This window comes from Sardina pilchardus, chromosome 20, assembly GCF_963854185.1.
Source record: "Sardina pilchardus chromosome 20, fSarPil1.1, whole genome shotgun sequence".
Taxonomy (NCBI): Eukaryota; Metazoa; Chordata; class Actinopteri; order Clupeiformes; family Clupeidae; genus Sardina; species Sardina pilchardus.
In genome coordinates, this window is record NC_085013.1 from 20,646,662 (window position 1) to 20,662,743 (window position 16,082).

General features: G+C 48.1%; 3 protein-coding genes across 3 annotated transcripts; all 3 read left to right on the plus strand.

Annotated features, from left to right (window-relative positions):
- Positions 1-8,042: 8,042 nt before the first annotated feature.
- Positions 8,043-8,432, plus strand: LOC134067890 (collagen alpha-1(XII) chain-like; the record flags this gene model as incomplete). The annotated part of the gene is made up of 1 exon (XM_062523367.1): positions 8,043-8,432. A coding segment is annotated over one exon (390 nt), but the record flags the coding sequence as incomplete, so codon positions are not given.
- Positions 8,433-9,768: 1,336 nt separating this feature from the next.
- Positions 9,769-10,158, plus strand: LOC134067889 (collagen alpha-1(XII) chain-like; the record flags this gene model as incomplete). Its single annotated transcript, XM_062523366.1, has 1 exon — positions 9,769-10,158. A coding segment is annotated over one exon (390 nt), but the record flags the coding sequence as incomplete, so codon positions are not given.
- A 1,336-nt stretch (positions 10,159-11,494) lies between these two features.
- Positions 11,495-14,850, plus strand: LOC134068066 (collagen alpha-4(VI) chain-like; the record flags this gene model as incomplete). The annotated part of the gene is made up of 5 exons (XM_062523572.1): positions 11,495-11,884; positions 12,002-12,074; positions 12,785-12,937; positions 13,198-13,792; positions 14,150-14,850. Coding segments are annotated over 4 exons (1,197 nt in total), but the record flags the coding sequence as incomplete, so codon positions are not given.
- Positions 14,851-16,082: the final 1,232 nt, after the last annotated feature.

Genomic DNA, 16,082 nt, shown 5'->3' on the forward strand with positions numbered 1-16,082 from the left:
GTTCACTTAGTATCTTAAGACAGTCATGATGATTTGAAGGTTGTGAAGGTGTCTTGTCTTGCAAATACACAAATACTTCCCCCTCAGTGTATGAACAAAGAATAGGTACATGCATTTCCAACACCTAGCAGAAAGATTTTGTGTGTCCTACGTGAACCTCACAAAGCGCCCGACATTAGTCAAAGTTTGTGTGTGAGAATTGTCCACCTGATTGCTTTTTCTGACTTTGACCAATATGCACGTTTCTTCCAGTTTGCTCAGACGAGACCGTGGCTGATATTGTCTTCCTGGTCGACGGCTCTGGGAGTATTGGAACTGAGAACTTTCAGCGCGTCCGGGAGTTCCTCCACGGTCTGGTCGACGGCTTTGATGTCGCTCCCGATCGTGTTCGCATCGGTATGGTGCAGTACAGCGACACTCAACGCACAGAGTTCAGTCTCAACACCCATCAGAATAAAACAGATGTTCTCGAGTACATTGACAAGCTGCCTTACATGGGAGGGGGCACGATGACCGGCTTGGGGCTGGACTTCATCCTGAAGAACCAATTTGTGGAAAGCGCAGGAAGCCGTGCCAAAGAGAAAGTGCCCCAGATTGCTGTTGTCATCACAGACGGCCAGTCATCGGACAACGTCGGGCCATCTGCAGAGAACCTGAAGAAACAGGGGATCACCCTTTACGCCATCGGCGTCAAAAATGCAGACGAGAAGCAGCTGAAGGAGATTGCCAGTGCGCCTCCTGACCAGCACGTGTTCAGTGTCACTGACTTCACCTCTCTTCTGAACATCACTCATGAGATCGTCCAGGAAGTGTGCACCGACGCAAAGGGACCCAAGCCTACCGAGCCTTCTACAGGTAGTCCAGTTCACATAGTATCTTAAGACAGTCATGATGATTTGAAGGTTGTGAAGGTGTCTTGTCTTGCAAATACACAAATACTTCCCCCTCAGTGTATGAACAAAGAATAGGTACATGCATTTCCAACACCTAGCAGAAGGATTTTGTGTGTCCTACATGAACCTCACAAAGCGCCCGACATTAGTCAAAGTTTGTGTGTGAGAATTGTCCACCTGATTGCTTTTTCTGACTTTGACCAATATGCACGTTTCTTCCAGTTTGCTCAGACGAGACTGTGGCTGATATTGTCTTCCTGGTCGACGGCTCTGGGAGTATTGGAACTGAGAACTTTCAGCGTGTCCGGGAGTTCCTCCACGGTCTGGTCGACGGCTTTGATGTCGCTCCCGATCGTGTTCGCATCGGTATGGTGCAGTACAGCGACACTCAACGCACAGAGTTCAGTCTCAACACCCATCAGAATAAAACAGACGTTCTCGAGTACATTGACAAGCTGCCTTACATGGGAGGGGGCACGATGACCGGCTTGGGGCTGGACTTCATCCTGAAGAACCAATTTGTGGAAAGCGCAGGAAGCCGTGCCAAAGAGAAAGTGCCCCAGATTGCTGTTGTCATCACAGACGGCCAGTCATCGGACAACGTCGGGCCATCTGCAGAGAACCTGAAGAAACAGGGGATCACCCTTTACGCCATCGGCGTCAAAAATGCAGACGAGAAGCAGCTGAAGGAGATTGCCAGTGCGCCTCCTGACCAGCACGTGTTCAGTGTCACTGACTTCACCTCTCTTCAGAACATCACTCATGAGATCGTCCAGGAAGTGTGCACCGACGCGAAGGGACCCAAGCCTACCGAGCCTTCTACAGGTAGTCCAGTTCACTTAGTATCTTAAGACAGTCATGATGATTTGAAGGTTGTGAAGGTGTCTTGTCTTGCAAATACACAAATACTTCCCCCTCAGTGTATGAACAAAGAATAGGTACATGCATTTCCAACACCTAGCAGAAAGATTTTGTGTGTCCTACATGAACCTCACAAAGCGCCCGACATTAGTCAAAGTTTGTGTGTGAGAATTGTCCACCTGATTGCTTTTTCTGACTTTGACCAATATGCACGTTTCTTCCAGTTTGCTCAGACGAGACTGTGGCTGATATTGTCTTCCTGGTCGACGGCTCTGGGAGTATTGGAACTGAGAACTTTCAGCGCGTCCGGGAGTTCCTCCACGGTCTGGTCGACGGCTTTGATGTCGCTCCCGATCGTGTTCGCATCGGTATGGTGCAGTACAGCGACACTCAACGCACAGAGTTCAGTCTCAACACCCATCAGAATAAAACAGATGTTCTCGAGTACATTGACAAGCTGCCTTACATGGGAGGGGGCACGATGACCGGCTTGGGGCTGGACTTCATCCTGAAGAACCAATTTGTGGAAAGCGCAGGAAGCCGTGCCAAAGAGAAAGTGCCCCAGATTGCTGTTGTCATCACAGACGGCCAGTCATCGGACAACGTCGGGCCATCTGCAGAGAACCTGAAGAAACAGGGGATCACCCTTTACGCCATCGGCGTCAAAAATGCAGACGAGAAGCAGCTGAAGGAGATTGCCAGTGCGCCTCCTGACCAGCACGTGTTCAGTGTCACTGACTTCACCTCTCTTCAGAACATCACTCATGAGATCGTCCAGGAAGTGTGCACCGACGCGAAGGGACCCAAGCCTACCGAGCCTTCTACAGGTAGTCCAGTTCACTTAGTATCTTAAGACAGTCATGATGATTTGAAGGTTGTGAAGGTGTCTTGTCTTGCAAATACACAAATACTTCCCCCTCAGTGTATGAACAAAGAATAGGTACATGCATTTCCAACACCTAGCAGAAAGATTTTGTGTGTCCTACGTGAACCTCACAAAGCGCCCGACATTAGTCAAAGTTTGTGTGTGAGAATTGTCCACCTGATTGCTTTTTCTGACTTTGACCAATATGCACGTTTCTTCCAGTTTGCTCAGACGAGACCGCGGCTGATATTGTCTTCCTGGTCGACGGCTCTGGGAGTATTGGAACTGAGAACTTTCAGCGTGTCCGGGAGTTCCTCCACGGTCTGGTCGACGGCTTTGATGTCGCTCCCGATCGTGTTCGCATCGGTATGGTGCAGTACAGCGACACTCAACGCACAGAGTTCAGTCTCAACACCCATCAGAATAAAACAGATGTTCTCGAGTACATTGACAAGCTGCCTTACATGGGAGGGGGCACGATGACCGGCTTGGGGCTGGACTTCATCCTGAAGAACCAATTTGTGGAAAGCGCAGGAAGCCGTGCCAAAGAGAAAGTGCCCCAGATTGCTGTTGTCATCACAGACGGCCAGTCATCGGACAACGTCGGGCCATCTGCAGAGAACCTGAAGAAACAGGGGATCACCCTTTACGCCATCGGCGTCAAAAATGCAGACGAGAAGCAGCTGAAGGAGATTGCCAGTGCGCCTCCTGACCAGCACGTGTTCAGTGTCACTGACTTCACCTCTCTTCAGAACATCACTCATGAGATCGTCCAGGAAGTGTGCACCGACGCGAAGGGACCCAAGCCTACCGAGCCTTCTACAGGTAGTCCAGTTCACTTAGTATCTTAAGACAGTCATGATGATTTGAAGGTTGTGAAGGTGTCTTGTCTTGCAAATACACAAATACTTCCCCCTCAGTGTATGAACAAAGAATAGGTACATGCATTTCCAACACCTAGCAGAAAGATTTTGTGTGTCCTACGTGAACCTCACAAAGCGCCCGACATTAGTCAAAGTTTGTGTGTGAGAATTGTCCACCTGATTGCTTTTTCTGACTTTGACCAATATGCACGTTTCTTCCAGTTTGCTCAGACGAGACCGTGGCTGATATTGTCTTCCTGGTCGACGGCTCTGGGAGTATTGGAACTGAGAACTTTCAGCGCGTCCGGGAGTTCCTCCACGGTCTGGTCGACGGCTTTGATGTCGCTCCCGATCGTGTTCGCATCGGTATGGTGCAGTACAGCGACACTCAACGCACAGAGTTCAGTCTCAACACCCATCAGAATAAAACAGATGTTCTCGAGTACATTGACAAGCTGCCTTACATGGGAGGGGGCACGATGACCGGCTTGGGGCTGGACTTCATCCTGAAGAACCAATTTGTGGAAAGCGCAGGAAGCCGTGCCAAAGAGAAAGTGCCCCAGATTGCTGTTGTCATCACAGACGGCCAGTCATCGGACAACGTCGGGCCATCTGCAGAGAACCTGAAGAAACAGGGGATCACCCTTTACGCCATCGGCGTCAAAAATGCAGACGAGAAGCAGCTGAAGGAGATTGCCAGTGCGCCTCCTGACCAGCACGTGTTCAGTGTCACTGACTTCACCTCTCTTCTGAACATCACTCATGAGATCGTCCAGGAAGTGTGCACCGACGCAAAGGGACCCAAGCCTACCGAGCCTTCTACAGGTAGTCCAGTTCACATAGTATCTTAAGACAGTCATGATGATTTGAAGGTTGTGAAGGTGTCTTGTCTTGCAAATACACAAATACTTCCCCCTCAGTGTATGAACAAAGAATAGGTACATGCATTTCCAACACCTAGCAGAAGGATTTTGTGTGTCCTACATGAACCTCACAAAGCGCCCGACATTAGTCAAAGTTTGTGTGTGAGAATTGTCCACCTGATTGCTTTTTCTGACTTTGACCAATATGCACGTTTCTTCCAGTTTGCTCAGACGAGACTGTGGCTGATATTGTCTTCCTGGTCGACGGCTCTGGGAGTATTGGAACTGAGAACTTTCAGCGTGTCCGGGAGTTCCTCCACGGTCTGGTCGACGGCTTTGATGTCGCTCCCGATCGTGTTCGCATCGGTATGGTGCAGTACAGCGACACTCAACGCACAGAGTTCAGTCTCAACACCCATCAGAATAAAACAGACGTTCTCGAGTACATTGACAAGCTGCCTTACATGGGAGGGGGCACGATGACCGGCTTGGGGCTGGACTTCATCCTGAAGAACCAATTTGTGGAAAGCGCAGGAAGCCGTGCCAAAGAGAAAGTGCCCCAGATTGCTGTTGTCATCACAGACGGCCAGTCATCGGACAACGTCGGGCCATCTGCAGAGAACCTGAAGAAACAGGGGATCACCCTTTACGCCATCGGCGTCAAAAATGCAGACGAGAAGCAGCTGAAGGAGATTGCCAGTGCTCCTCCTGACCAGCACGTGTTCAGTGTCACTGACTTCACCTCTCTTCAGAACATCACTCATGAGATCGTCCAGGAAGTGTGCACCGACGCGAAGGGACCCAAGCCTACCGAGCCTTCTACAGGTAGTCCAGTTCACTTAGTATCTTAAGACAGTCATGATGATTTGAAGGTTGTGAAGGTGTCTTGTCTTGCAAATACACAAATACTTCCCCCTCAGTGTATGAACAAAGAATAGGTACATGCATTTCCAACACCTAGCAGAAAGATTTTGTGTGTCCTACGTGAACCTCACAAAGCGCCCGACATTAGTCAAAGTTTGTGTGTGAGAATTGTCCACCTGATTGCTTTTTCTGACTTTGACCAATATGCACGTTTCTTCCAGTTTGCTCAGACGAGACTGTGGCTGATATTGTCTTCCTGGTCGACGGCTCTGGGAGTATTGGAACTGAGAACTTTCAGCGCGTCCGGGAGTTCCTCCACGGTCTGGTCGACGGCTTTGATGTCGCTCCCGATCGTGTTCGCATCGGTATGGTGCAGTACAGCGACACTCAACGCACAGAGTTCAGTCTCAACACCCATCAGAATAAAACAGATGTTCTCGAGTACATTGACAAGCTGCCTTACATGGGAGGGGGCACGATGACCGGCTTGGGGCTGGACTTCATCCTGAAGAACCAATTTGTGGAAAGCGCAGGAAGCCGTGCCAAAGAGAAAGTGCCCCAGATTGCTGTTGTCATCACAGACGGCCAGTCATCGGACAACGTCGGGCCATCTGCAGAGAACCTGAAGAAACAGGGGATCACCCTTTACGCCATCGGCGTCAAAAATCCAGACGAGAAGCAGCTGAAGGAGATTGCCAGTGCTCCTCCTGACCAGCACGTGTTCAGTGTCACTGACTTCACCTCTCTTCAGAACATCACTCATGAGATCGTCCAGGAAGTGTGCACCGACGCGAAGGGACCCAAGCCTACCGAGCCTTCTACAGGTAGTCCAGTTCACTTAGTATCTTAAGACAGTCATGATGATTTGAAGGTTGTGAAGGTGTCTTGTCTTGCAAATACACAAATACTTCCCCCTCAGTGTATGAACAAAGAATAGGTACATGCATTTCCAACACCTAGCAGAAAGATTTTGTGTGTCCTACGTGAACCTCACAAAGCGCCCGACATTAGTCAAAGTTTGTGTGTGAGAATTGTCCACCTGATTGCTTTTTCTGACTTTGACCAATATGCACGTTTCTTCCAGTTTGCTCAGACGAGACTGTGGCTGATATTGTCTTCCTGGTCGACGGCTCTGGGAGTATTGGAACTGAGAACTTTCAGCGCGTCCGGGAGTTCCTCCACGGTCTGGTCGACGGCTTTGATGTCGCTCCCGATCGTGTTCGCATCGGTATGGTGCAGTACAGCGACACTCAACGCACAGAGTTCAGTCTCAACACCCATCAGAATAAAACAGATGTTCTCGAGTACATTGACAAGCTGCCTTACATGGGAGGGGGCACGATGACCGGCTTGGGGCTGGACTTCATCCTGAAGAACCAATTTGTGGAAAGCGCAGGAAGCCGTGCCAAAGAGAAAGTGCCCCAGATTGCTGTTGTCATCACAGACGGCCAGTCATCGGACAACGTCGGGCCATCTGCAGAGAACCTGAAGAAACAGGGGATCACCCTTTACGCCATCGGCGTCAAAAATGCAGACGAGAAGCAGCTGAAGGAGATTGCCAGTGCGCCTCCTGACCAGCACGTGTTCAGTGTCACTGACTTCACCTCTCTTCAGAACATCACTCATGAGATCGTCCAGGAAGTGTGCACCGACGCGAAGGGACCCAAGCCTACCGAGCCTTCTACAGGTAGTCCAGTTCACTTAGTATCTTAAGACAGTCATGATGATTTGAAGGTTGTGAAGGTGTCTTGTCTTGCAAATACACAAATACTTCCCCCTCAGTGTATGAACAAAGAATAGGTACATGCATTTCCAACACCTAGCAGAAAGATTTTGTGTGTCCTACGTGAACCTCACAAAGCGCCCGACATTAGTCAAAGTTTGTGTGTGAGAATTGTCCACCTGATTGCTTTTTCTGACTTTGACCAATATGCACGTTTCTTCCAGTTTGCTCAGACGAGACCGCGGCTGATATTGTCTTCCTGGTCGACGGCTCTGGGAGTATTGGAACTGAGAACTTTCAGCGTGTCCGGGAGTTCCTCCACGGTCTGGTCGACGGCTTTGATGTCGCTCCCGATCGTGTTCGCATCGGTATGGTGCAGTACAGCGACACTCAACGCACAGAGTTCAGTCTCAACACCCATCAGAATAAAACAGATGTTCTCGAGTACATTGACAAGCTGCCTTACATGGGAGGGGGCACGATGACCGGCTTGGGGCTGGACTTCATCCTGAAGAACCAATTTGTGGAAAGCGCAGGAAGCCGTGCCAAAGAGAAAGTGCCCCAGATTGCTGTTGTCATCACAGACGGCCAGTCATCGGACAACGTCGGGCCATCTGCAGAGAACCTGAAGAAACAGGGGATCACCCTTTACGCCATCGGCGTCAAAAATGCAGACGAGAAGCAGCTGAAGGAGATTGCCAGTGCGCCTCCTGACCAGCACGTGTTCAGTGTCACTGACTTCACCTCTCTTCAGAACATCACTCATGAGATCGTCCAGGAAGTGTGCACCGACGCGAAGGGACCCAAGCCTACCGAGCCTTCTACAGGTAGTCCAGTTCACTTAGTATCTTAAGACAGTCATGATGATTTGAAGGTTGTGAAGGTGTCTTGTCTTGCAAATACACAAATACTTCCCCCTCAGTGTATGAACAAAGAATAGGTACATGCATTTCCAACACCTAGCAGAAAGATTTTGTGTGTCCTACGTGAACCTCACAAAGCGCCCGACATTAGTCAAAGTTTGTGTGTGAGAATTGTCCACCTGATTGCTTTTTCTGACTTTGACCAATATGCACGTTTCTTCCAGTTTGCTCAGACGAGACCGTGGCTGATATTGTCTTCCTGGTCGACGGCTCTGGGAGTATTGGAACTGAGAACTTTCAGCGCGTCCGGGAGTTCCTCCACGGTCTGGTCGACGGCTTTGATGTCGCTCCCGATCGTGTTCGCATCGGTATGGTGCAGTACAGCGACACTCAACGCACAGAGTTCAGTCTCAACACCCATCAGAATAAAACAGATGTTCTCGAGTACATTGACAAGCTGCCTTACATGGGAGGGGGCACGATGACCGGCTTGGGGCTGGACTTCATCCTGAAGAACCAATTTGTGGAAAGCGCAGGAAGCCGTGCCAAAGAGAAAGTGCCCCAGATTGCTGTTGTCATCACAGACGGCCAGTCATCGGACAACGTCGGGCCATCTGCAGAGAACCTGAAGAAACAGGGGATCACCCTTTACGCCATCGGCGTCAAAAATGCAGACGAGAAGCAGCTGAAGGAGATTGCCAGTGCGCCTCCTGACCAGCACGTGTTCAGTGTCACTGACTTCACCTCTCTTCAGAACATCACTCATGAGATCGTCCAGGAAGTGTGCACCGACGCAAAGGGACCCAAGCCTACCGAGCCTTCTACAGGTAGTCCAGTTCACATAGTATCTTAAGACAGTCATGATGATTTGAAGGTTGTGAAGGTGTCTTGTCTTGCAAATACACAAATACTTCCCCCTCAGTGTATGAACAAAGAATAGGTACATGCATTTCCAACACCTAGCAGAAGGATTTTGTGTGTCCTACATGAACCTCACGAAGCGCCCGACATTAGTCAAAGTTTGTGTGTGAGAATTGTCCACCTGATTGCTTTTTCTGACTTTGACCAATATGCACGTTTCTTCCAGTTTGCTCAGACGAGACTGTGGCTGATATTGTCTTCCTGGTCGACGGCTCTGGGAGTATTGGAACTGAGAACTTTCAGCGTGTCCGGGAGTTCCTCCACGGTCTGGTCGACGGCTTTGATGTCGCTCCCGATCGTGTTCGCATCGGTATGGTGCAGTACAGCGACACTCAACGCACAGAGTTCAGTCTCAACACCCATCAGAATAAAACAGACGTTCTCGAGTACATTGACAAGCTGCCTTACATGGGAGGGGGCACGATGACCGGCTTGGGGCTGGACTTCATCCTGAAGAACCAATTTGTGGAAAGCGCAGGAAGCCGTGCCAAAGAGAAAGTGCCCCAGATTGCTGTTGTCATCACAGACGGCCAGTCATCGGACAACGTCGGGCCATCTGCAGAGAACCTGAAGAAACAGGGGATCACCCTTTACGCCATCGGCGTCAAAAATGCAGACGAGAAGCAGCTGAAGGAGATTGCCAGTGCGCCTCCTGACCAGCACGTGTTCAGTGTCACTGACTTCACCTCTCTTCAGAACATCACTCATGAGATCGTCCAGGAAGTGTGCACCGACGCGAAGGGACCCAAGCCTACCGAGCCTTCTACAGGTAGTCCAGTTCACTTAGTATCTTAAGACAGTCATGATGATTTGAAGGTTGTGAAGGTGTCTTGTCTTGCAAATACACAAATACTTCCCCCTCAGTGTATGAACAAAGAATAGGTACATGCATTTCCAACACCTAGCAGAAAGATTTTGTGTGTCCTACATGAACCTCACAAAGCGCCCGACATTAGTCAAAGTTTGTGTGTGAGAATTGTCCACCTGATTGCTTTTTCTGACTTTGACCAATATGCACGTTTCTTCCAGTTTGCTCAGACGAGACTGTGGCTGATATTGTCTTCCTGGTCGACGGCTCTGGGAGTATTGGAACTGAGAACTTTCAGCGCGTCCGGGAGTTCCTCCACGGTCTGGTCGACGGCTTTGATGTCGCTCCCGATCGTGTTCGCATCGGTATGGTGCAGTACAGCGACACTCAACGCACAGAGTTCAGTCTCAACACCCATCAGAATAAAACAGATGTTCTCGAGTACATTGACAAGCTGCCTTACATGGGAGGGGGCACGATGACCGGCTTGGGGCTGGACTTCATCCTGAAGAACCAATTTGTGGAAAGCGCAGGAAGCCGTGCCAAAGAGAAAGTGCCCCAGATTGCTGTTGTCATCACAGACGGCCAGTCATCGGACAACGTCGGGCCATCTGCAGAGAACCTGAAGAAACAGGGGATCACCCTTTACGCCATCGGCGTCAAAAATGCAGACGAGAAGCAGCTGAAGGAGATTGCCAGTGCGCCTCCTGACCAGCACGTGTTCAGTGTCACTGACTTCACCTCTCTTCAGAACATCACTCATGAGATCGTCCAGGAAGTGTGCACCGACGCGAAGGGACCCAAGCCTACCGAGCCTTCTACAGGTAGTCCAGTTCACTTAGTATCTTAAGACAGTCATGATGATTTGAAGGTTGTGAAGGTGTCTTGTCTTGCAAATACACAAATACTTCCCCCTCAGTGTATGAACAAAGAATAGGTACATGCATTTCCAACACCTAGCAGAAAGATTTTGTGTGTCCTACGTGAACCTCACAAAGCGCCCGACATTAGTCAAAGTTTGTGTGTGAGAATTGTCCACCTGATTGCTTTTTCTGACTTTGACCAATATGCACGTTTCTTCCAGTTTGCTCAGACGAGACCGTGGCTGATATTGTCTTCCTGGTCGACGGCTCTGGGAGTATTGGAACTGAGAACTTTCAGCGTGTCCGGGAGTTCCTCCACGGTCTGGTCGACGGCTTTGATGTCGCTCCCGATCGTGTTCGCATCGGTATGGTGCAGTACAGCGACACTCAACGCACAGAGTTCAGTCTCAACACCCATCAGAATAAAACAGATGTTCTCGAGTACATTGACAAGCTGCCTTACATGGGAGGGGGCACGATGACCGGCTTGGGGCTGGACTTCATCCTGAAGAACCAATTTGTGGAAAGCGCAGGAAGCCGTGCCAAAGAGAAAGTGCCCCAGATTGCTGTTGTCATCACAGACGGCCAGTCATCGGACAACGTCGGGCCATCTGCAGAGAACCTGAAGAAACAGGGGATCACCCTTTACGCCATCGGCGTCAAAAATGCAGACGAGAAGCAGCTGAAGGAGATTGCCAGTGCGCCTCCTGACCAGCACGTGTTCAGTGTCACTGACTTCACCTCTCTTCAGAACATCACTCATGAGATCGTCCAGGAAGTGTGCACCGACGCGAAGGGACCCAAGCCTACCGAGCCTTCTACAGGTAGTCCAGTTCACTTAGTATCTTAAGACAGTCATGATGATTTGAAGGTTGTGAAGGTGTCTTGTCTTGCAAATACACAAATACTTCCCCCTCAGTGTATGAACAAAGAATAGGTACATGCATTTCCAACACCTAGCAGAAAGATTTTGTGTGTCCTACATGAACCTCACAAAGCGCCCGACATTAGTCAAAGTTTGTGTGTGAGAATTGTCCACCTGATTGCTTTTTCTGACTTTGACCAATATGCACGTTTCTTCCAGTTTGCTCAGACGAGACTGTGGCTGATATTGTCTTCCTGGTCGACGGCTCTGGGAGTATTGGAACTGAGAACTTTCAGCGCGTCCGGGAGTTCCTCCACGGTCTGGTCGACGGCTTTGATGTCGCTCCCGATCGTGTTCGCATCGGTATGGTGCAGTACAGCGACACTCAACGCACAGAGTTCAGTCTCAACACCCATCAGAATAAAACAGATGTTCTCGAGTACATTGACAAGCTGCCTTACATGGGAGGGGGCACGATGACCGGCTTGGGGCTGGACTTCATCCTGAAGAACCAATTTGTGGAAAGCGCAGGAAGCCGTGCCAAAGAGAAAGTGCCCCAGATTGCTGTTGTCATCACAGACGGCCAGTCATCGGACAACGTCGGGCCATCTGCAGAGAACCTGAAGAAACAGGGGATCACCCTTTACGCCATCGGCGTCAAAAATGCAGACGAGAAGCAGCTGAAGGAGATTGCCAGTGCGCCTCCTGACCAGCACGTGTTCAGTGTCACTGACTTCACCTCTCTTCAGAACATCACTCATGAGATCGTCCAGGAAGTGTGCACCGACGCAAAGGGACCCAAGCCTACCGAGCCTTCTACAGGTAGTCCAGTTCACTTAGTATCTTAAGACAGTCATGATGATTTGAAGGTTGTGAAGGTGTCTTGTCTTGCAAATACACAAATACTTCCCCCTCAGTGTATGAACAAAGAATAGGTACATGCATTTCCAACACCTAGCAGAAGGATTTTGTGTGTCCTACATGAACCTCACAAAGCGCCCGACATTAGTCAAAGTTTGTGTGTGAGAATTGTCCACCTGATTGCTTTTTCTGACTTTGACCAATATGCACGTTTCTTCCAGTTTGCTCAGACGAGACTGTGGCTGATATTGTCTTCCTGGTCGACGGCTCTGGGAGTATTGGAACTGAGAACTTTCAGCGTGTCCGGGAGTTCCTCCACGGTCTGGTCGACGGCTTTGATGTCGCTCCCGATCGTGTTCGCATCGGTATGGTGCAGTACAGCGACACTCAACGCACAGAGTTCAGTCTCAACACCCATCAGAATAAAACAGATGTTCTCGAGTACATTGACAAGCTGCCTTACATGGGAGGGGGCACGATGACCGGCTTGGGGCTGGACTTCATCCTGAAGAACCAATTTGTGGAAAGCGCAGGAAGCCGTGCCAAAGAGAAAGTGCCCCAGATTGCTGTTGTCATCACAGACGGCCAGTCATCGGACAACGTCGGGCCATCTGCAGAGAACCTGAAGAAACAGGGGATCACCCTTTACGCCATCGGCGTCAAAAATGCAGACGAGAAGCAGCTGAAGGAGATTGCCAGTGCGCCTCCTGACCAGCACGTGTTCAGTGTCACTGACTTCACCTCTCTTCAGAACATCACTCATGAGATCGTCCAGGAAGTGTGCACCGACGCAAAGGGACCCAAGCCTACCGAGCCTTCTACAGGTAGGCCAGTTCACTTAGTATCTTAAGACAGTCATGATGATTTGAAGGTTGTGAAGGTGTCTTGTCTTGCAAATACACAAATACTTCCCCCTCAGTGTATGAACAAAGAATAGGTACATGCATTTTCAACACCTAGCAGAAAGATTTTGTGTGTCCTACATGAACCTCACGAAGCGTCCGACATTAGTCAAAGTTTGTGTGTGAGAATTGTCCACCTGATTGCTTTTTCTGACTTTGACGAATATGCACGTTTCTTCCAGTTTGCTCAGACGAGACCGTGGCTGATATTGTCTTCCTGGTCGACAGCTCTGGGAGTATTGGATCTAAGAACTTTCAGCGTGTTAGGGAGTTCCTCCATAGTGTGGTTTACCGGTTCAATGTTGCTCCTGATCGTGTTCGCATCGGTATGGTGCAGTACAACGGCACGCAACGTACAGAGTTCAGTCTCAACACCCATCAGAATAAAACAGATATTCTCGAGTACATTGACAAGATGCCATACATGCGTGGGTGCACGATGACTGGCTTGGGGCTGAAATTCATCTTGGAGAAGCTCTTTGTGGAAAGCGCAGGAAGCCGTGCCAAAGAGAAAGTGCCCCAGATTGCTGTTGTCATCACAGACGGCAAGTCAGAAGACAACGTGGAACCATTTGCAGAGAACCTGAAGAAACAGGGGATCACCATTTACACTATCGGCGTCAAAAATGCAGACGAGAAGCAGCTGAAGGAGATTGCCAGTGCGCCTCCTGACCAGCATGTGTTCAGTGTCTCCGACTTCACCGCTCTTCAAGGAATCTATCAGAAGATCGTCCAGATGCTGTGCAGTAACATGAGGGCCTAACCCCAGTCCTCTCAGTAAGTGAACTACACTTCCTTTAGAAACCTTTCATAAGGTAAACTGTTTTTTTTAAAAGCTTAGCAGTTTCTTATCTTGCAAGTAGAAAAAGTGCAATAAAGTTACAATGTAAGCAAGTGAACAGCGATTTTTTTTAAAAAAATGGAATCTTGGCGCAAATTTCACCTTAGGCCTCAAATATTAGGCCATGGTTTCTGAACTCGGGCACAGATTTTCCAAGTGTTTGGAAAAAATGTATTTACATGTTGACTCAAATTTACAAACAAGAAAGTAATGAAACCTCCCAAATACTATGCTCCATTATCTATGTATTATTCGTCCTGTAACCTTTTCTGCACCATGTTCTCTTTTAACAGATAAACAGAAGGAATGCTGAATGACGATCGGAGAGAACTACATTCGAGGCATGTCATGCCAAGGTCTAAGGCGGCCGATGAATATCATGCTTTTCGATTTAACTCATTTACATTTAAATTAGCATTTATTCGCTTAGCAGACGCTTTTCAGCAAGGTGACTTTCAGCAATAGAATAACATTTAAGCTACAGCTATAGCAACAGAGTAAGATTTAAGCTACAGCGCTGAGGAGACCGTAGCAAGGAATTACCACTGCCAATCATGCAAATCTGTAACAATCTATCAATACTAGCAAAGATCATTAAGGGCGGAGCAAGATACTTCATGAGAAGCCACTTCCTGGAACCCGAATCGCAACAGGGAGGGGGGGCAAAATCCCCCTTTATGCAGAGCTGTTCCATTGAAGTCTATGCACATGACACGCATGACACACCCCCATATTGCAGAGGAAGTGATCCCTGTTTGCGCCCATAGACATGAACTACGACGACGTATCTTGCTCCGCCTTAAGGATCTTTGATACTAGTACAAGAGGATTGGAGTGCCTACATTTTAAGTGCTAGTCAAAGTATGGTAAGAGGAGATGTTGTATAAGAGGAGGTAGAGGAGGGAAGAGGAGAGGAAGGAGGTAGATGAGGGAGATGAGGGAAGAGCATGGTAAGTGCGTAATACTCCTCATTTGTAACACTGCAATGACATGTATTGCCTTTTTAATTACATGTACTTTATCTATTAATAAACATATCTAGTCATGCATAACACCTTTGTTTTAATCTTCTGATTGCTTTTGTATGTTAAGCTCTATATGGGATCATTTAAAGATTCAGAATTTGTTTGTTTGTCAATTCAACAGAAACACCCACAAGAAGTACTCAATGAACACATCAACAAACTTAGCCGCATGAACAATGAAACACATGTAGCGAAATATTACTGTTAATTTTAGTTGAGGGTTAGGTGAGGGAAGAGAAAGGTAAGGAAAGAGAACCCATACACAAAAATATATAAATTTGAAATATATTTTCATAATATATTTTGAAATATATGTAAATATTCAAATGAACATGTCCCCAGACTATTCCTACCCGAACGGCAACTTCTTACGGCTAGTTTGCAAGCGATAAGACCTGCTCAGAGTGTGGTGCTATAAAGTGAATTACAAGTTAAAAAAATCTTTAAGCCATCTCTACTTATGCAGGTGCACCTCCATTAAGCTAAATTCAATCAAAACTATTAGCTTTCCTTCTGACTGAGGTTTACTCCACCAAAGCGGTGACCACGATTATAAAGACTTCTGATACAGTTGAGCAAGCACACGTTGCATTTCTTCTATGGAAATGCAGTCACTTCATTTGTAGCCTGTCATCTTTATTTACCGTATATCTCTCATCCTGACATATGAGGGGTTGTGCCCAATACCTCAATACCCAGCCTAAATATATGGTTTTAATTAGTCTTGTAAAATTGCAATTGAGTTTTTTTTTTTTTATCAAAGTTGAATAACATCAGAGAACACAGTGCAATACTCAATTCATCCATTCTATGTCCTCTTTAAGTTAGAATATTGCCATGAGCAGTGGATTTGAGAATCAATGTGTGTGGTAGGCTATGTATCTTATTTGAGAATGTTGCCTACCCAAAGCAGAGAAATAAACATGCAGAGAAACACCGCCATTCACTTCAGAAAGTGTAATATGAACAGATGTCAGATATAGGACCAATGAAAACACTTCATGTAGAGATGATAAAGAGTGCAGGGGTCTTACATTGCTGTGCCGATAGACCTCTGAAGTTCGCCTATAAAAGGAGCCTACCTGCACTGGATTGTGGGACAGATTAACCGTGACAGATGGAAGACTGTTGATTCTATATTTGACTGAATGTTAATTTAACCTTGAGCCTCATTCAATTTTTTGACACAGCATAGATCGAA